The sequence below is a fragment of the Cetorhinus maximus genome, chromosome 10 (genome assembly GCF_964194155.1).
Source record: "Cetorhinus maximus chromosome 10, sCetMax3.hap1.1, whole genome shotgun sequence".
Lineage (NCBI taxonomy): Eukaryota > Metazoa > Chordata > Chondrichthyes > Lamniformes > Cetorhinidae > Cetorhinus > Cetorhinus maximus.
In genome coordinates this window covers 76,566,063-76,588,614 of record NC_135888.1, presented here as the reverse complement: position 1 = coordinate 76,588,614, position 22,552 = coordinate 76,566,063, and the positions used below count along the sequence as shown (strand labels likewise).

The following is a 22,552-nucleotide window of genomic DNA, read 5'->3' as shown; positions in this document are numbered from 1 at the left end:
ACAGTCAGTCACACTGCCATGCAGATACTCTGTCAGAGAGAATGGTGAAACTGAAATGTGCTGGGGCAGAAGTTGCTCTTTACTTGACTGTTCACAACTACTGATTAGAACAAATGGGAAAACTGTAACTTCAGCAACTTCCACAAAATACCACCTTGATGGTAAAATAGAGGAAGGAGATGTATCGCTCACAGTGGACAATCTACGTGAAGAAAACAGTGGCTTGTATTGTTGCCGTGTAAAGATTACCGGTCTCTTTAATGATCGGAAAGACCATTTTAATCTGATTTTGGAAGGTGCGTCAGCTCATTATTATCTATTATTTATATTTCTCATATAAATACTGATTCAAAATTATCGTTGATATCTCTGTTAAATATCAAGGGATAAATGTACAAGATGCAACAGGTGATGCAGTACCGTTCAATAGACACAGACAATAAATCTGTCGCTTTTCTATGGAAGCTTTATGTATTTTTTACAGTGATCGAATATGGGCAGCAGAGATATTTTACACAGGCCCTGTTACACCCACAGCTAGACGCTAGCGAACTGAATCCCTAGATTAACACTGCATTATCTGCTGAAAGTAGAACGAGATTTAAATGTTTGTGAGCAGCATTGATTGTATCAAATAACTGTACAGTACATAATAATGCATTACATGTACATAAAATTATATGGTAGAAGCATATTATGTTATATTACTATTCAGTATTAATATGTATGAATATTTTCTGGTGGGCTATTTCTGAGTTCAATGTAAAAATGAATGATTTCATTAACAGTTTCATTAATAGTTTTAATGTGAAGCTCTGATGTAGTGCCATACTTCCCCTTAAAACATAGGTGCAGGTCTAGTTTTGTTCACAAAGGGTCGTCAAAGCAAAGGATGCTTTAGTTTTATTTTCTTCTTGCTGGATTTTGCTCTGCACTTTAACTGGTTTCGCTGGGTTGTCCTCCATTTTAAATTATTCCGTTTCTCTCGCTGTCAGTAGTTTTGCTTCATTTTTCTCAATTGTTGTATGTATTCCAATTGTACCAGACAAAGAGATGGAGAAGAACATAATTGCACTGGGGAGAGTACAGAGAAGATTTACAAGAATGCTGCCAGGGCTTGAAAATTGCAGCTATGAGCAAGGATTGGATAGACTAGGGTTGTTTTCCTTAGAACAGAGGAGGCTGAGGAGTGACCTAATTGAGGTGTACAAAATTATGAGGGACCTAGATAGGTTATACAATAAAGACTTGTTTCCCCTAGTTGAGGGGTCAATTACCAGAGGGTATGATTTGAGGTGATTGGTAAAAGGATTAGAGGGGACACGAGGAAAAGCTTTTTCACCCAGAGAGTGGTGGGCATCTGGAATTCACTGCCTAAGTTGGTGGTTGAGGCTGAAATGCTCAACTCATTTAAAAGGTACCTGGATCTCATCTGAAGCGCTGTAACTGCAAGGCTATGGACCAGGTGCTGAATGTGCGTAGCATTAAATCTACTACGCAAATGTGTTGCGACCTTGGACTACCCTGCCAAGGTCAAAGCTGACCTGTTTCTGCAGGAGTGTGCAATACCGCACCTCAGCTCCTACAGGCAATGGTCACGATGGTGGTCCCATGGGCCATCGATCTGGTCAGGAGGAAACGACTCTCGTTCCTCCAGCCTGGGTATTCTGCTGCGGGGAGGCAACTTCACTGTCTCCGAGGTTAAGGAGGTGGTGGGCGGGCGCCTCCTTGTAGCAGACGTAATGTACAAGAATGCTCCACTCCGGTTAATTAACGTGTACGCCCCGGCACAAAAGGGCGAGCAGCTGGCGGTCTTTCAGCAGCTCCCACTGTTGCCGGCGACCTCCAGGCCGGTCATTCTGGGTGGTGACTTCAACTGCATCATCGATGCAGCTGGACGATCCAGCAGGGCCGACAGCAGATTGGACGCTACGTCCAGATCCCTGATGGAAACAGTAAAGGATGCAAAGCTGCACGACGTCTTCAGCAACCCTGCAGACAGAGCGCAGCGTAGATACACCTAGTTGCGGCCAGACGGGTCCATACATTCCAGGATAGACTTCCTGTTTGTGTCCCGTGCATTCGCAGTCAGATCCACCGACATCAAGCCGGTGCTCTTCTCTGACCACTGCCTCCTACTGGCTGACTGTCACTTACCGGAAGACCAGATGGTTGGCAGGGGGTGCATGGAAGCTAAACGTGCAACTGCTGACCCCAGAGAACATTGAGGAGCTCAAGAGGGACTACAAAGGTTGGAGAACCGTGAAACCCCTCTTTGAGTCCCTGACACACTGGTGGGAAGCGATCAAGGGAAACATCAAGAGGTTTTTCATCCTCAAAGGCGCCCAGGAAGCTAGAAAGGAACAGAGGGAAATGTCCCGACTCCAGAAAAACATGCAGAATCTGCTCCAGCTGCAGTCGATGGGGGTCGATGTCAAGGAGGAACTCCAAGAGGTGAAGAGCCCGCAAGCCTCGCTCTTTGCCTCGGAGGCCTCCAAGATCATCTTCCGCTCCAGAGTGCGCTCCGTGGAGCAGGATGAGACGTGCTACATTTCTTCTTCCAAAAGGTACACAGAGAGAGCTCTGTGATCAGCAGCCTGAAGGAAGAAGATGGCTCAGTAAAGTCATCGCAGTCTGACATTTTGCGGATCAGCAAATCCTTTTATGCTGGATTGTATGACGTGAAGCCCACAGACAGCACGGCCTCCCAGTCCTTCCTGTCCTCTATCATGGAGGTCTTAGACAACAGTACACGGGAGAGCCTGGACAAACCGCTAACTCCTGACGAACTGACTAAGGCCCTTGAGTCCTTCGAGAAGAGTAAAAATCCCGGAAGCAATGGCTTGCCGGCTGAGTTGTATTCGGCTCTGTGGGACTGGATCGGCCCAGACCTGCTAGAAGTGTATGAGAGTATGCTCCTGGCCGGCAGAATGTCAGAATCCATGAGGATAGGCACCATCACCCTCATCTACAAGCACAAGGGGGAAAGGGAGGAAATTAGAAATTGGAGAGCCATTTCACTGTTGAATGTGGACTATAACTTTCTGTCCAAAGTCATCGCCAATCGGGTCAAGTCTGCTCTGGAATTGGTGATCCACCTTGACCAGACCTGCGCTGTGTCCAGCAGGAAGATCTCTGACAGCCTTGTGCTACTCAGGGATATGACTGCCTATGTGCAGGACAGAGGTGTGGACACCAGCCTCATCAGCCTGGATCAGGAGAAGGCCTTTGACAGAATATCACACGTCTACATGGTGGATGTGCTTTACAAAATGGGGTTTGGGGAGGGAATCTGCAACTGGATCCAACTGCTCTACACTAACATCAGTAGCACAGTCTCAATCAATGGGTGGGAATCAGATAGCTTTCCTATTAAATCTGGAGTCAGGCAGGGCTGTCCTCTCTCCCCTCTCCTGTTTGTGTGTTGCATAGAACCTTTTGCTGAGTCCATCAGGAAGGCTCCGGGCATAAGAGGAGTGACGATCCCAGGCAGTGGAGGTACTCAGATCAAAGCCTCCCTGTACATGGACTATGTCGCCGTCTTCTGCTTGGATCCGCTGTCGGTGCACAGACTGATCCACATATGCGACCAGTTCGAACTGGCCTCGGGAGCCAAGTTAAATCGTGGGAAGAGTGAGGCCATGTTCTTGGGGAACTGGGCTGGCCGATCCTTTGTCCCCTTCACCATCAGGGCTGACAGCCTGAAGGTGCTGGGGATATGGTTCGGAGGGACCAGAGCATGCGTTAGAAACTGGAAGGAGCGAGTGTCTATGGTGCAAAGAAAACTGGGCATGTGGGAGCGACGCTCCCTCTCCATTGCGGGTAAGAACCTGGTCATCAGGTGTGAGGCACTCTCGCTGTTGCTGTACGTGGTGCAGGTCTGGCCCATTCCATACTCCTGCGCGATGGCGATCATCCGAGCCATCTTTCGCTTTATCTGGAGGTCGAAAATGGATCGTGTCCACAGGGACGCGATGTACAAGCCTCTAGATAAGGGGGGAAAAAATGTGCCCAACATCGCCCTCATCCAGATGGCCACCTTTGTGTGCAGCTGCATCAAGCTGTGCGTAGACCCTCGGTACGCAAACACCAAGTGTCAGTATGTGCTGAGGTTCTGCCTGTCCCCGGTGTTGCGAAGGATGGGTCCGGCCACGCTGCCGCGGAACGCTCCAAGTAGTTGGACCGTGCCGTACCACCTGTCCCTGGTGGGAAAATTTATGCCGAGAAATGCCTTTGGCCACAAGTCCATCAGGCAGTTGTCGGTACGTAACGTCTTAGAGGCCCTGCGGGAAAAGGAGATGGTGGATCCTGTTGGATGGTTCCCCGATCAGACTGTCAAAGTCGTTTGGCAGAATGCCTCATCGCCAGAACTTTCCAACAAGCACCAAGATGTAGCTTGGCTGGTGGTGAGAAAGGCCCTCCCCGTCAGATCCTTCCTACACGCCAGGAGTCTCACCCCCTTGGCACGTTGCCCTTGAGGTGGCTATGGTGGGGACGAGACCGTTGTTCACCTCCTTGTGGATTGTGCCTTTGCAAAAAATGTCTGGAGAGAGATGCAGTGGTTTCTGTCAAGGTTCATCCCGAGCAGTTCTGTGACAGAGGATTCTGTGCTCTACGGGCTGTTCCCAGGGACACACACCGAGACAAACATCAACTGCAGCTGGAGGATCATCAACTCGGTGAAAGACACTCATTGGTCTGCCCGAATCTTGTTGGTCTTCCAGTGCAAAGAGTTGTCCCCGACCGAGTGTTGCAGACTGGCACATTCCAAGGACGAGGACTACATGCTGAGGGACGCGCTAAAGCTTGGGGCAGCCGCCGCAAAGGCGCAATGGGGAAAGGTCGCTGTCTAAGACCTTTCTGTCATGATGCACCGAGGGGCTGGAAATTGTATAGACCCCTCTGGCCGAACGACTCATAAAGATTGCATGTAGTGAACACTAAATGCATCATAATTGTATTGAAGTGCCTCACAGTGCAACATGATGTATGTTGATAACTCCAATACCATTGCACTGTCTGTCTGTAATGACCATATTGAAATGATTGTAATACTCATTGATTGTATTGAAGCACCTCGTGATCCATGTGTAAAAGTTGAATCTGATTGCACTTTTTGTGATGGCCATTTAGAAATGTTTTGTAATGTTCTTTCAGATACTTTATGAATAAAGTATATTTTTCCTAAAAAAAAAGTGTGTAATAGTGCAATAACTGTGCACAGTGCTTTCAATGATGCAGCAGTTCCTAACTTAGGTTTGAACTGTGTTTGAAATCTGTGCAAAAGTGAGCAGCACTCTTGCCTTCACCTTAATCATGACACCTGTCCATTTATTCCTTATTTACAAAGGACCTGGGCAACTGCATTGATTCAAATGGTGAGCTCCCTCAACACATGCCACCTGTGTTTTACTGGATAGTGGATTTTAACTGGAAATAGGACCACTCTCCTCTGGTGGACTGACTGAAACCCGACCTTTAACATCAACATGAGCCTGTTGCCCATTAGTGCCATTGTGAACATTTAGATAAGTTCTCTGCCGTAGCCATGACTTTTCCACTAATGGTGATCTGTAGCCCTTTAAGAGCACCTCCATGATTTTGTAATCTCTGCTTGCTGTGTGCATAGCCCTGGCAGAAACCCAGTATGGTGAAAAATAACCCCTTATAGTTCAAGGAGGGCAGGAGCTTACAGTGGTAGGTTCAGTTCTCATAAACTACACTTCTACAGAATATCGGGGAGTAATTAAGCTTGGGGGATTTATTTTCACCAGTTATCAAATTCGCCACTCTGGTAAATGATGTTTCAAAAGTGGAAGTCAGTAATTAAATATCAATCAGAACATCAAGGTTGTGTCTAAGGTTTTGATTTGTAAGTACATTCCTTCTTTTGTGCCCTCCTCCAGGACACCTTGGGCGAGGGTATAGAAAAGACTTATCTTTAAATATTGCAAATTTATAAAGCAAAGTGTATTCACACCAGTTTAAAATAAAAGCACTGAGACTGAGAGTGCTTAATATTTTTTTCATGAGAATAGCTTTGAAATTAATTCCCCAAGACCATATACAGCAATTTGTAAGCTAGATGATTGGCTATTTGATAAACACTCCATGCCATTAATGTTAGGAAATCTCTGCTCACGGGGATGCGATAGGTCCCCTTTTTTTACTTGTAACATTAGGCAATGTGAACTTATCCACTTTGGCAGAAAGAATATAAAAGCAGTATAGAATTTAAACGGAAAAAGATTGCAGAACTCGGTGCTATAGAGGGATCTGGGTGTCCTGGTACATGAATCACTATAAGCTAGTATGCAGGTACAGCAAGTGATTAGAAAGGCAAATGGAATGTTGGTATTAATTGGAAGGGGAATGAAATATGAAAGCAGGGAAGTTTTACTGCAGCTGTACAGGGGCTTGGTGAGACCGCATATGGAGTACTGTGTTTTAGTTTCCTTATTTGAAAAAGAATATAATTGCTTTTGAAGCAGTTCAGCGAATGCTCACTTGACTCATTCCTGGGATGAAGGGCTTATCTTATGAAGAAAGGTGAATATGTTGGGCCTATACCTACTGGAGTGTAGAAGAATGAGAGGTGATCTTACTGAAACATATAGGATCCTGAGAGGTCTTGCTAGGGTGGATATCTGGAGGATGTTTCCTTTTGTGTGGGAGACCAGAACCAAGGGAAACAGTTTAAAAATAAAAGGTCTCCCTTTTAAGATGAAGACGAGGCAAATTTTTTTCTCTCAGAGTGTCGTTAGTCTCTGGAATTCTCTTCCCCAGAAAGCAGTGAAGGCTGGGTCATTGAATTTATTCACAACAAAGTTGGAAAGATTTTTGAGTCAAGGGCTATGTGGGGGCGAGAAGAAAGTGAAGTTTAGGCCACAATCAGATCATCCATGACCTTATTGAATGGAGGAGCGGGCTTGAGGGGTCAAATGACCTACTCCTGCCCCTAAGTCCCATGTTCCTAGCCCTAACAGACTCAGAAACCAACACCGACTATTAGCTTCTTCTGAAAAGAGAAATCTTTTAAGGGCTTTCACAGAGAGTCAGAAGTTAGGATACAAGCATACATGCATAATGACCTACAGATGGGGAGAAACATAGGACTGAATTTTCCGTTGGTCGGGCGAGGGAGCCTGACCCAATCGCGGGCAGGTGCGGAGCCGATCGCCGCCAGCGATTGGGGCCGCACTGCCATTTTACGTGGGCCGGCCAATTAAGGCGCTCCCTGTGCGGGCAGGGGGGAAACCCTAAAATCGAGAGTGCGCTCTTTCGCGCATGCGCATGAAAAAGCGCACATCTCCCTGAGGCTAAGTGCAGCCTCAGGGAGATCACCTTGACTTTTAAAAATATTAAAAATAGAGAAAAGAAAAATGCCTTACATGTCCCCTCATGTGACAATGTCACATGAATTGGGACATGTTCATTATTTGCAGAACAACTTTATTACAATTTTTAAAACCCTACATGAAACCTCATCCCGCCGCTGGATGAGGTTTCATGTTTTTTCTAGTTGCCGTTGGGGCTCCTGGCCAACCTTTAAGTGGCCGTTGACAGGTCAGTGGGCCCGCAGCTGATTTTGCCCCTGCCTTCCTGAAAATTTAAATGGGGCGGGGTGACATCGGGGGTTCCGCCCAACGTCATCCTGCGTCATTTTACGCGTTGGCGAGCGGGCCCCGTCTCCTGCTCACCGACGATAAAATTCTGCCCATAGATCATTGTTCATTATTTGTTGTAGTGAGAAGGTCCCAGTCAGAGGTAAAAGCATTGCCAAGAACCCAGCACAGAGATTTAAATGAAGAATTCCTCAAAATATTTGCCAGGGTCAGCATTAGTTCAATTGACTAATTGATCATCCTGTCACAAAGTGCACCTCTAGTCATAATCCCATCATAAAAGAAGATATAATTCTTTTTAGTTGTTGCCAGGCCTCTGCTAATCCTTTATAATCATTAATTTAATTTAAGATAATTGAGAGTTGGGACATGCAGTTGGTTAGTATCCTACTTTGCGACTAGGGTTTTTTTAAAATTCTTTCATGGGTTGTGAGCATTGCCGGCCAGGCTGTTAGGCAGGGAGTTCCAGGATTTTCACCCAGCGATAGTGAAGTGATATGGTGCTTTAGTGTCAAATCAGGATGGTGGGTGGCTTAGGGGAATTTTCAGGTGGTGGTGTTTCTGTGAATCTGTTGCCCTTGTCCTTCTAGGTGGTAGAGTTTGCAAGTTCGGAAGGTGCTGTTGAAGGTGGCTTAGCAAATTGCTGCAGTGCATTGTGTAGATGGTACGTACTGATGCCACTGTGTACCAGTGGTGGAGGGGGTGAATGTTCAAGGTGGTGGAAAGGTTGCCGATCAAGTGGGCTACTTTGTTCTGGATGGTGTTAAGCTCCTTGGATGCAGTTGAAACTACAGGCAAGAGGAGGATATTCCATCACACTCCTGACTCACACCTTGTAGATGGTGGTAAGGCTTTGGGGAGGCAGGAGGTGAGTTCTATGCCCCAGAATTCCCAGCCTCTGACCTGCTCTTGTAGGCACAGGATTTATATGGCTGGTCCAGTTCAGTTTCTGGTCAATTGCAACACCCAGAATGTTGGGGAATTCAGTGATATAATGTCATTGAATGTCAAGGGGAGGTAGTTAGATTCTCTCTTGTTGGAGATGGCCATTGTCTGGCACTTATATGGCATGAATGTTACTTGCTATTTTGCAGCCCAAGCCTGAATCTTGTTCAGGTTTTGCTGCACTTGGACACTGACTGCTTCAGTATCTGAGGAGTTTTGAATGGTGATGAACACTGTGCAATCATCAACAAACATCCCCATTTCTGATTTTATGATGGAGGGAAGGTCATTGATGAAGCAGATGAAGATGGTTGGACCTAGGACACTACCCTGAGGAATTCCTGCAGTGATGTCCTGGGATTGAGGTGCTTAACCTCCACCAACCACACCTATTTTCCTTTGCACTAGGTATGACTTCAACCAGTGCAAAGTTTACCCCTGATTCCCATTGACTCTAGTTTTGCTAGGGCTCCTTGATGCCACACTTGGTAAAATGCTGCCTTGATGTCAAAGGCACTTACTTTCACCTCACCTCTGGAGTTCAGCTCTTTTGTCCACGAATCAAGGCTGCAATGAAGTCAGGAACAGATTGGCCCTGGCAGATCCCAAACCGAGTGTCAGTGAGCAGATTATTACTGACTAAGTGCCACTTGATAGATCTGCCAATGACACCTTCCATCACTTTGCTGGTGATTGAGAGCAGTCTGAGTGGGTCGTAATTGGCCTGATTGGATTTGTCCTGCTTTTTGTGAAGAAGACATACCCGGACAATTTTCTGCATTGTCAGGGGTTGCCAGCTTTGTAGCTGTACTGGAATGGTTTGGCCAGGGGCTCAGCTAGTTTTCGAGCGCAAGTCTACAGCACTACAGCTGGGATGTTGTCAGATTCCGTAGTCTTTGCTGTATCCAGTGCCTTCAGCTACTTCTTAATATCAGATAGAGTGAATCAAATTGGCTGAAGACTGGCATCGGTGATGGTGGGGACCTCTGGAGAAGGCCAAAGTGGATGATCCACTTGGCACTTCTGGTGAAGATAGTTGCAAATGCTTCAGCCTTGTCTTACACTGATGTCCTTGGCTCCCTAATCATTAAGGATGAGGGTATTAATGGAGTCTCCTTTACTAGTTATTTGCTTAACTGTCCACCACTATTCATGACTGGATATGGCAGGACTGCAGACCTTTGATCTGATCCTTTGATTATGGGAGTGCCTCATCTGATTATCGTGTGCTGCTTCTGTTGTTTAGCCAGTGTTGATCTACTGTAGACTGGTGGGATGAAAGCGTACATTCTGTGCTGCTAAAATGATCTATAGTAATTTACTTTGGGAAATATCAATTCAGTTTCCAGTCAACAGCACAAACCTATCCAGCAGTCGGCACAAAATTGCAATGAATTGATAAATAGTGTTTCATTTTACTGAAATAAAATTCACAACTTCTCATCTACCGAAAATGCACCTGCCAAAAAAATTCAAAACCAAAGATGTCTGAAACTAGAGAGCAACAGGACTTGTTCCATCGTTTGGGGTTTTACTGATTTTCTCATATTGAATCTGTTGTCAAAACAAGATTCCAATTGGAGGTATCAACTACAAAAAAATGGAATAAGAGGCTGATTTACCTTACTCTTCCATGTCTAGTTGGCCATCTTTAGAGTATCATTTGCATCGACTTGCATATGGATGCAAAATGGATGATATAATGTGTGGCTAAGTAGCGGGAATGGCTAATATTTTCATCAATGTGAGCACAATAAAGTAACACTTTTTCTATTACAGGAAGTAGCATACAGCCTCCATCACCATCTAGCGTGTCCCTTACCACAGGCCATGGCAACCATTTCACTTCAAATGCAACTGAAGGTCAGATCTACATGTCCAAATAGTATAAGTTATATTTTTCTCTCTAACAAAAAAAATGTATTTTATATTTTATATTTGCATAGATTGTGAACAATTTGGCTTTAAATAATCAAGGTAACCGAGGGTACGCCTTGAAGATATACTTATACCGAAGTGTTTAAGCTTATAATCTTGAATATCCTGGTTTTAAATTAGGTCAAACATTAAGGGTAGGGGCACTCATGGTTAACTGGTAGAAATGTCAATGCATTTTTTAAATGGACTTCTTTTTTATAATCATCCAGTGAGATATCTTTAGAAAAAGGAAACTGCTTTCTCAGTGGTTAGTTGCTAGGACAGTTGGAAGCAGTTTCTGTCAATTTAAAGTTGCAGTTTAGAGTTTTGATTCTACCAACTGCAGTCTATCTTTTGGTGCTAATTGAAATCATTGTAAATGACTCTATTCATCATTAAGACATTGAAGTTGAATAGCCTTGCTTGTCTGCGCAATGCCAGTGTTGCTACATCAATGCAGGGACAGGGCAGTGTTTTCTCTCCTGATTGTAATTCATTGTTATACCTAAACTGAATTTGAATGTCTGGACACTGGTTAACATATCTGGTACAATGAAACTAGCTTTACAAACGAAAAGAAAAATACCTGGAAAAACTCAGCAGGTCTGGCAACATCTGCGGAGAGAAGCACAGTTAATGTTTCGAGTCCGTATTACTCTTCAACAGAACTAAGTAAAAATAGAAGAGAGGTGAAATATAAGCTGGTTTAAGGGGTGGGGGTGTGGGACAAGTAGAGCTGGATAGAGGGCCAGTGATAGGTGGAGATAACCAAAAGATGTCACAGACAAAAGAACAAAGAGGTGTTGAAGGTGGTGATATTATCTAAGGAATGTGCTAATTAAGGGTAGAAAGCAGGACAAGCAAGGTACAGATAGCCCTAGTGGGGGCGGGGTGGGGGGAAGGAATCGAAATAGGCTAAAAGGTAGAGATAAAACAATGGATGGAAATACGTTTAAAAATAATGGAATAGGTGGGAAAAGAAAAATCTATATAAATTATTGGAAAAAACAAAAAGGAGGGGGTAAAATCAGAAATGGGATGGGGATGGAGGAGAGTGTTCATGATCTAAAATTTTTGAACTCAATATTCAGTCCGGAAGGCTGTAAAGTGCCTAGTCAGAAGATGAGGTGCTGTTCCTCCAGTTTGCATTGAGCTTCACTGGAACAATGCAGCAGGCCAAGGACGGACATGTGGGCATGAGAGTAGGGTGGAGTGTTGAAATGGCAAGCGACAGGGAGGTCTGGGTAATGCTTGCGGGCAGACCGAAGGTGTTCTGCAAGGCGGTCACCCAGTCTGCATTTGGTCTCTCCAATGTAGAGGAAACTGCATTGGGAGCAACAAATACAGTAGACTAAATTGAGGAAAGTGCAAGTGAAATGCTGCTTCACTTGAAAGGAGTGTTTGGGCCCTTGGACGGTGAGGAGAGGGGAAGTAAAGGGGCAGGTGTTGCACCTTCTGCGGTTGCATGGGAAGATGCCGTGGGAGGGGGTTGAGGTGTAAGGGGTGATGGAGGAGTGGACCAGGGCGTCCCGGAGGTAACGACCCCTGCGGAATGCCACCGGGGGGGTGAAGGGAAGATGTGTTTGGTGGTGGCATCATGCTGGAGTTGGCGGAAATGGCGGAGGATGATCCTTTGAATGCGGAGGCTGGTGGGGTGATAAGTGAGGACAAGGGGGACCCTATCATGTTTCTGGGAGGGAGAGGAAGGTGTGGGGGCGGATGCGTGGGAGATGGGCCGGACACTGTTGAGTGCCCTGTCAACCACCATGGGTGGAAAACCTCGGTTAAGGAAGAAGGAGGACATGTCAGAGGAACTGTTTTTGAAAGTGGCATCATCAGAACAGATGCGACGGAGGCAAAGGAACTGAGAGAATGAGATGGAGTCCTTACAGGAAGCGGGGTGTGAGGAGCTGTAGTCGAGGTAGCTGTGGGCGTCGGTAATTGTGGTTTTCCCTCCCTGAATCTGCTTACTCAATTTTACCGGAAATTTAGTTCCTGAACACATGCTATTTTTTCACATTACACAAAAGTCTACGGTCAGCAGCGAAGGCTGCTGTCACACTATTTTCATTTCTGCTGCAAAATTGAATTAAAATAGTCATTATATTTCCAAGAAAACCTATTGTGTAAATTCCATTCTGTGCTTTTTAATGTGTGAGTGATTCATACACCAATGCAAGTTCAAAATGAAATTTTTAATGAAAATGATTCCCTTAACAATAAAGGAGCAATTTATATTATAAATTAACTGTATAAATTAAAATTAGATCTTACAACATGGGGACATAAGAAATCAGAGCAGGGGTAGACCATACAACCACGAATCTGCTCCAGCATTTAATACGATCACGATTTTTGGCTTCACCTCCACTTTCCTGGCAACTCCTCAAACTCTCGATTCCCTGACAGACCAATTATTTGTCAATCTGAGCTTTAATTATATTCAATGATGGCGCATTCACAACCCTCTGCGGTAAATTTTAACAGACATCTCATTAACTTGGGGGGCCAATTAGCTCAGTTGGCTAGATGCCTAGTGTTAGAGGTACCATTTTTTGAGTGAAATATTAAACTGAGGGATCATCTTCTTCTTAAGGGGGGGCTGTAAAAAATGCTCTCACACCTCTTGAGGTAGGGCTGTCCTGCTGTACTTGTAACATTTACCCCTCAACCAGCACAAAAATCAGATTAACTGGCGCTTCACTCTTTTATAGGGCTATTTACAAACTGGTTGCCACACTTGCTGGAAAAACAACTGTAAATACACCTCCAATGTAATTAATTGGCTGCTAAGGGCTTGGTGAATCATGAAGAAATGTAAATGCAAAAATTAAAGTTTTTTTTTTACTTCCTGGGATGGACTGGCATCACACTTGGTACCCTCCCATACATCTTGAAGTGAACATTATCCATGGGCAGAATTTTGCCCTCATTGGGTGGACACAGCGGGGGCGGGCAGGAGCGGTTCAGAAGCTGACCACCGCCCGTGATTGGGGCCAGGCTGCGATTTCACACTGGCGGGCCAATTAAGGCCTGCCCAGCGTGAAACGCGTGCTGCGTGCTCAGCGCTGTCTGTGTGTGGGGGGGAGGACGGCGAGCGGGGAACTTCATGCATGCACGCAGGTGCGCACCGGAAAAGCTCCCTGAGGCACAGAGCTGCCTCAGGGAGATGAAGATATAAAAAAATAAAAATAAAGCATTTTGAGATGTTAAAAACATGTCCCCTCATTTGACTCTGTCACATGAATAGGGCCAAGTTGGAAATTAGGATGAAAACTTATTTTTTTAATAATGGATTGAAACCTCATCCTGCCCATGGATGAGGTTTCGCAAAAAATGCAAAGGCCACTTGGCCTTTCCGTCTGTCTGCCAACTATAAGGTTGGTCAGGCAGTGAAAAATTTATTTCAATTAGATTGTTAATGGCCTTAATAGGCCGTTTAATTGTCAGTGGGCCCGCTGCCAACTCCCACACGCCCCTATCGACTGAAATACTGTGTGAGTGCAGGATGCTCGCCCGACATCGTCGCGCATCATTTTACATTTGTTTGGGTCGGGCACACGCCCGCCCAACAAGCAGAAAATTCTACCCCATGAGCAGAATTTTCCCCCTGTCGGGGGGGAAGTTTAGGAGCAGACACGTGGAGGCGTGCCTCCGATCAGCGCCCCCAATCGGGGGTGCGCCACCATTTTACGTGGGTGGGCCAATTAAGGCCCGCCCAGAGTGACGTCCGCAAGGAAGCGCCATGCGCTCCCTGTGCGGGTGGGGTGGGGGGGAATCCCTAAACCGAGAGTGCGCTCTTTCATTTGGGGGCGAAAGGGTGCACTCATCTCCCTGAGGATAAGTGCTGCCTCCGGGAGATCGGCTCCGGTTGGAAAAACTTTAAAAACAGAACAGATAGATTCCACTGACATGTCCCTTCATGTGACACTGTCACATGAGTTGGGACATGTCCATCACTTTCATTGACACTTTTATTAAAAATTTTAAAACCCTACATGAAACCTCATCCTGCCTGTGGATGAAGTTTCATGCTTTTTCTTAAGCCCGCCAGCGCTCCTGGGCTGCCCGCCAACCTTAAGGTTGGATGGGCAGGTCCATTAATCACTTTAACTACTTTGTCAATGGCCTGAATTGGCCATTGACATGTTGGCAGGTGCACACCTGATTCTGCTGAGCCCCTGCCGACCTGAAAATTGAAATGAGGCGGGATGACGTCGGGAGTTCCGCCCGACATCATCCCGCGTCATTCTACACGCTGGTGAGCGGGCCCCGCCCCCCCACTCAGGAAACCCTGGCCCATGTGTGAGGCTTGAAAATGAGAAATAGCCACTTGCTTAACCAGACAATGATCATATCTAAACTTTATCCTGTCCTCAAACAATGGCCACCAAAACAGTATCTCTAAAGTATCTACTGAATAGTGATCAGAGCAGAGAGCCTTTGCTGGTTTTCCCCTCCTTAATTTGGGCTGTCACCCTTCCAGGAATGTCCTGAAATCCCCAGGTATTGAAGATTGATCTGCAGGGCAGTGCTCAGAGCAATCCTGCTGTCATTATTCTGAATCACAGCTAGTGCGGGATTCAGTATAATACCTGTTATGATCCTTGGCTGGACCCCTAAGTTGTTGGTAAAATCCGGTTAAGGACCAATAATATTTTGTTTAAAGTATCCAAAGTTTGCAAATTAAGACACTTGCTCAGTTAAGAAATTAATTTTAAAAACAAGTTTCCACAGGTTTTGAACAAATAAAAATTAACTTCACTACATAAGGTCAGAAAGATAAAACAATACGATATCTGTCTTTTACACTTAACAGTCAGAATTAATATGAAGTACATATGAATTAACAGGCAAACTGTGGTCGAACACACCATACTGCACAATAAATGCCCAACTAGACGTCAGTAAAACTGTGAGGGTGGAATCATCCCAGATTTGCACTATTTGTGGCAGCGGGTGGGAAAAAGGACGTTTTACCCGCTGGCCACAACACTGTATTGTCCCATTTCCACCTCATTAATTATGCATTCCCGGGTAACACGCTGGGTTGCTGGTGGGGCGGCCTCTGATTCACCTGCCCCACTGTCACCTCAGATCTTCAGTAAACTGGGCACCATATTTAAAGGGCACCCCTGCACAGAGCTGGCACTCTTCAAGGGATAGGAAGCTGCTGGGAACTGATGACTGCCAAAGGGAGGAAACATGCAGTCCCCAAATTTAGGACACCTCCCTCGAGTGCCTGCTGGACGCAATGGAGGCCCGCTATGAAGTCCTCTATCTGCACTCTGGGCAAAGACCAGCAAGCAAGGTCACCAATCCAGCATGGGAGGCAATGACAGCGGTGGTCAGCGCCAACACCCTGCAAAAGAGGACAGCCACCCAGTGCCAAAAGAGGATGAATGATCTCCTCTGTTCCACCAGGGTAAGTCACTCTTCTCATCACTCTCAACTCACACACTCGCAAACTCACCACACATCCACAGCAATCTCATTCACTGCCAGTACAAGGGACATCACCATTCACTCTCTCTCACACACACCTTCATTGTCCTCATCCCATCCACACACATTCAGGCATCCTTGTTATCTGGCCTGGCAGGCATTCTGCTCTCTCTATCTGTCTTAATGCAGGACAAGCTGGTACACAACAAGAGTGAGAAGTCGCAGGCTGGTGGAGGAATGCCTGAAATCAAGGTCCTCACTGACTTTGAAAATAGAATCACCCAGCTGGCTAGCGATGATGTGGACCATTCCTGTGCTGACAGTGAGGTCGGTGGTGCTCAACCAAGTGAGGGTCTAGCAGCGCAACATCCATCAGACATGAATACATTGAAGAAACTCCCAAGAATGTTTCCATGTCTGGCTCCTTGTTCTGATAAGCAGCGCTTGTGTCACTCAGATATGAAACTTTAATCCCTGCACAAGATAATGGCAGGTATCTCAGTCCAGGGCTTCTTCTCTGTGCAGTGTGCAACCTTCCCAACATACTGATGGTGCGCCTTTACGGTCACTGGACACATCAGTCATGCCTGCACCTCGATGGGGCTTACCATTGCTGCCAGAATGTCCTGGGCAGGTGGCACAGAGTTCCATATTCTCTCTGTGGGCTCTCAGCACCATTGAGATGTAGCTGGCCCCCCATCTCATCAACATCTGTGTCCGGTGACAGTGTGGTCCTGAAAGGTTCAGCTCACGAAGGATACTATAGGAACAGGGGAAGTTAAAGTTTCCCCAATGCATTTCCATGATATGGCCCTGCTCACAGAGCACAAGTAAGCTGCCACCAGACAGGAGTCATTCACATAAGCCATGTGAGGAACTATGGAGCGTCCCCATCCTCCTGGAATGTAGGAAATATGGGCATCTGCTGCATCTCCATGACAGGAGCCTTATCACAAGAAGGTATGTCCACTGCCATCCGCCAGACTGGAGTGAAATGTTCACAGATGCAATGTGAGGATCTGTGAAGTCTCCTCGCTGCATGTTGTCATCATCCCCCATGAATCTAGCAACTATGAGGACCTCCCAAGTGTTCCCGCCTCATCTGGCCAGTGCGATGGCCTCATTGCCGTCATCCTCACCTTCGAGGACCTCCTCACCCCCATCCCCATCGACACCTCCTCGTTGGGGGAGACATGCAGCTCCTCCATTTCATCCTCAGCCAGCTCCTTTCCCCATTGCAGCACCAGGTTGTAAAGGGTGCAGCAGGCGACAACGTTGCATGACACCCTCTGTGGACTATATTGCAGGGCTCCACCAGACCGGTCCAGGCACCGGAACCTCATTTTCAACATGCCGGTAGTTTGCTCCAACAAAGTGTGAGTTGCAGCATGAGCCTTGTTGCACCTTCTCTCTTCTGCACCATGAGGCCGCCACATGGGCGTCATCAGCCACATTCTCTACGGGTAGCCCTTGTCCCCGCGGAGCCAACTGTGCAGCCTCTGTGGACCCTGGAAGGTGTCAGGGATCTGAGAACTACTGAGGATGTCATGGACACTCCCTGGGAATTGTTCACAGACTTGTAGGATATGTTTGTGGTGGTCGCACACCAACTGAACATTCAGTGATGTTACGAAACTATGATAATTTACATAATCTTATTGTAAAGTATTTGTAAAGTTATTTTAAAGTAGGTTTATAGGGGTGAGTATAGATGATTCTGTCTGTGTGTGATTGAATTGAATTGAATTACCATCAAGCCAGGGTATCAACCCTGGTTCAACGAAGAGTGCAGGAGGGCATGCCAGGAACAGCACCAGGCATGCCTAAAAATGAGGTGTCAACCTGGTGAAGCTATTACACGTGACTACTTGCATGCCAAACAGCATAAGGAACAAGTGATAGACAGAGCTAAGCAAGCCCGCAACCAACGGATCAGATCTAAGCTCTGCAGTCCTGCCACATCCAGTTGTGAATGGTGGTGGACAATTAAACAACTCGCTGGAGGAGGAGGCTCAACAAATATCACCATCCACAATGATGGGGGAGCCCAGCACATCAGTGCAAAAGATAAGGCTGAAGCATTTGCTACAATCTTCAGCCAGAAGTGCCGAGTGGATGATCCACCTCAGACTCCTCCAAGGCAGCATTTGACAGAGTGTAGCATCAAGGAGCCCTAGCAAAATTGGAGTCAACTGGAATCAGGGGTAAACTCTCCACTGGTTGGAGTCATACCTAACACAAAGGAAGATGGTTGTGGTGTTGGAGATTAGTCATCTCAGCTTCAGGACATCACTGCAGGAGTTCCTCAGGGTAGTGTCCTAGGCCCAACCATCTTCAGCTGCTTCATCATGACCTTCCTTCCATCATAAGGTCAGAAGTGGGAATGTTTGCTGATGATTGCACAATGTTTAGCACCATCCGCGACCCCTCAGATACTGAAGCAGCCCACGTCCAAATGCAGCAAGATCTGGACAATATCCAGGCTTGGGCTGACAAGTGGCAAGTAACATTCATGCCACACAAGCACCAGGCAATGATTATCTCCAACAAGAGAGAATCTAACCATCATCACTTGATGTTCAATGGCATTATCACCACTGAATCCCCCACTATCAACATCCAGGGGGTTACCGTTGAGCAGAAACTGAACTGGACAAGTTACTGTGCACAAAGTAAGTTTAGCTGGCCAGGTGCACGCCTTATATATGCTGTTGTGCAATCAAGCCAGCGTCCCTGGATGATCCAGCGTGGGAGGATGATCCCAGCGAGCAGGGATCATACTTATGTGCAGATATTTTAAAATTATGTTCCCGACGTGCAGCAGTGGGAGAGGCGGCCTACCATAGATGGGCAGAGCGGACGATCACAAACTGGTTTCACGACGTTGTGAAACCGATTTTTGGCCTTCTCGACATATTGTCCGTTCACGCCCTCCATGACGGCCGATGCCACTGGGGACGGAAAATTATTCCCAGCCTGAGTCAATCTTACCAAAGCTCCATCTCTCTCCCGAGGGAATCCAAATCTTCACCTTCGAAAACCTCGCCTTGGAATTCTTTCCAAAAATCGCTCCATCTCAGACGGCTTCAACAACTGCCTACCTTGCAGGATTTCAATCTCGACTTCTGAGATTCTGTTCGTCTGGATTCCTGAGTACACTCACACAAATTACAGGTCCAATGTCAGATCTTCGGCTGTGCCGAGCAGAATGCCATTGCTCCAAAGGGGTACCTTTGCCCCGCAGCACAGAGTCACCAACCTTCGACTGCCTTCTTCACTTAAGAGTCTGCTTCCTGCAGCCCTTTTCCTGTTTGCAGCCTGCTCCTCCTTTTTTTTTTACCTTAATTTAAAGGGGACCTGCCTCTGTCCCCTGTCTCTGTTCCTTTCTGGGACTTTCTTTTTGGAGCTCTCCCTATCCCCGCCTGGGACACCTGCCAGCAATGGCGCTCTCTGTTTCATGAATGAGGACAGCTGTACTTTTTCATTGTACACTCAGTGAGAGCTTTTATTGAACTGACCTAAGGCGTCTGCTCCCAGAGGCAGAGTGCCTCATGGTAGAGTCACATGACTATGGACTATGACCAGTTAGTCAGTACAGCTTTGCATTTCTAAAACCCAAATATCCTCCTTTTCATATATAAAAAAGATACAAACATCCTTTTTTTTCCCAGTGAGAAAAAGATACATTTGCATGCACGATTCTGAGTGACTGTGAGATGCCAACGTTACCCACTATATACCCACTGTTCTCATGCATTGACAACTGTTTGGTCTACTATTCAGCCTCTGCACATGCATTGCACACATAGTCTTTAAACCATGTACGTGTTATAATGGAACACATGCACATTGACATTGGCTGTTCATCTGGGTGATGTTCCTTGTCTGGGGCGTGTCTTTCCTATGGCCCTTGTTGCCTTGGTGACTGTTGTTGTTCCATTTCGGTTGTTGGGGACTCGTGGACCTCTGGGATTGATGGTTCTGTACTCAGTACAACTGGTGAGATCCCTTTTCCCGAACCAGCCAACTGCAGTGAAGAAGCAGCTTCGCTAGTTGAGCATATATGCCTGTGGTCAAGCCTTGTAAGGGGTTTGATCAGTGCTCGTTTACCCTTACTGCTAGTTCTTGACTTTAGGATTTTATAAAGGACAAACTCACAGGGACACAGGGGTTTAGGCTCAACCACAAATTTATTTATTGACAGAACACCTCCACTGCCCCTAATACAAGAGCTTTAAACTAGTGTAATGACGCCACAAACACTCCAAACCACAAACTCATTTATAAAACTCCACTGAAAAGTAGAACCACAGGCAAAACCCTACATTTCTGCCACAAAACTTATTCGGTCCAACTCAAATCCCATTTCAGGGTTTAGTTACTACCCTTAAAGCTATCCTTAATTCTCAGCCCCAAAATCTGTGGATCTGGCTGATACTTAGAACTCCCCGCACGGTTGGTCGTTCCGGTGCAAGCTGTAGGTCCGTGAATTAGGTTGACCATTCTGGAAACAAAAACAAAAATTGCTGGAAAAACTCAGACTCTTCAAGAGTCATACGGACTCAAAACGTTAACTCTGTCTTCCTTTCCACAGATGCTGTCAGACCTGCTGAGTTTTTCCAGCAATTTTTGTTTCTGTTTCAAGTTTCCAGCATCTGTAGTATTTTGCTTTTATCTTAGTGACCATTCCTGATCCTCCTTGGTGACTGCGGTGCCAGACCTCATGGCCTTGGCCTTTTTATTACAAATCTTGTTTATAGTATCAAAGTGCATTTCCTGGAGCGCATTCTGTTTGGATAGTTGGTACTTAGCACCCCTTAACCTCTTTAGTCTGGTTCTTGCCTTGGTTCAGGCAACCCATTCATCGCGATGTTGTTTCCACGACCGAAACAATGGACCCCATCCCAGTGTGATGTCTCTGGATCGCAAGTTAATGTGCATGTGATAAGATCCATTTTTCCTTAGCTGTTGTCAATGTTTGTTTGTGTGATGGCTGTTGTCTACAGCCATTTTCCGTGATGGTCTCCCAGTTTCTTTAATTGGATTGTCTGATGGCATCTGCTTTGTGCCTTTGAGATGATAATGTCCCAGTATGTTTACATAGTATTGATTTGGTTCCGGTATTGACATGTTTGAAGATTAACCCCTTGCAGTACAGCCTGCCTCTCTGTTGAGGCTTGACCTGTTTTGTTTTGCAGTGTTTATGTCCATGATGCGAGGTCTTTGGGGATTTTTTATTTAATAAAGTCCAGTTGGAAGGGATTCCGATCCTACAGCCTGTATATCTGATTGAGTTTTTTCAACTCCTGCTTTGAGTTGCCAACTGTGGAATTGTGGGTCATTCTTTTCCCCGGTACTTTTGTGTTGTCCCTGAAGTTTGTTTGGTCAGATCTCACTCAGCTTGGTCCATTGAAGACCTCAGTTTATCGTGCATTTTCAAGGTATAGACTTGGCTGGAATTTTGCCCTTCAACTCTTCCAGTTCAGCTCTGATGTGAACATTTTCCTGTAGAACATTTACCTTTGGCTCGCGCATTTCATTGCACTGGCGTGGTTGGCAACCATCTCGCAGTTTACTTGGAAATTGTCTCCCTCTCTCTGAAGTCTTTTCTCTCTCTCTGTCTGGGGTCTTTGTTGCCCTTTCTCTGTTGACATATTCAGAGTTACCTGTCCAAGTTTTAGACTTGCTCCAGCTGAGATGAGTGGCTGTTGCGTTCCATCGATGATCTGAAACTCTAGATCTTCCTTCTTGCCATTGCATTGGGCCGTCAGACTAATTTGTCCTCTTGGTATGAGTCTTGTGCCAGCACATAGCCTCAATCTTACTTATCAGGGCTTCATTTTTGGATCGGCATGTTGAGCCACTTTGCACAGGTCTGCGAAGGTCATTACATTGCATGACGCACCTGTGCCTTTCTGACACTTCTTGTTCACTTGATGCACCTCCTCTGTGGTCATCATTGTAATAGTCACAAACCATTTCCCGCCTATGCACTTGATGGAACCAACCTGTTGTATCATGTATAGTTCCTCAATCAGATTTGTCTGCTGATATTTCTCCAGTGGCCATCTGTATAGGCTTGGTTTGCTTCTTTCTAGCCAAAACTGTGTGCAAAATGATTTGGTTCTTGCAATTAAAACATTGCTTTCCCAATCTGGGCAATCCTTCTTTTCCTATGCAAGCTGTTTGCTGCAGTATTTGCATCTGCTCTTTGACTGTAATTGCTCCGCTCATTTGGCTTAGACTGTCTCTCAGCATAATGCATATCCTGGTCTTCTCTGCCATATATATGCTCCAGCTGTTGTTCCACAACTTTTGCATTTTGACACACATCTATCCTTATCACTTTCTTTAGTGTCAGTTTCTCATCTTTTAGCAGACCTGCCCTCACCGGGGGGGTGTCTCACACTTAAGACCAATCCATCTTTAAACAGATCATCTTTTAGCTGTCCAAATTTACATGATTCTTCCAGGTACGTTACTGCTGTGACGAACTGTTCAATGGCCTCATTTTCACTCTGAACTCTGGTGTTGAATATGTAACATTCTTATGCAACATTCACTTGGAATTCAAAATGTGCATTCAAGGCTTTCAAAATCTCTTTCATCATTTTTCTTTG

At 45.9% G+C, this 22,552-nt stretch overlaps 1 protein-coding gene across 1 annotated transcript in view; it reads left to right on the top strand.

The window, feature by feature from the left end:
- The window catches only part of LOC144685768 (uncharacterized), a 197,050-nt gene that overhangs the window by 159,577 nt on the left and 14,921 nt on the right, over positions 1-22,552 (top strand). The window contains exon 3 of the mRNA XM_078550619.1: positions 10,350-10,433. Coding sequence (XP_078406745.1) covers positions 10,350-10,433 — 84 coding nt within the window. The remainder of the gene's footprint in view (positions 1-10,349; positions 10,434-22,552) is intronic.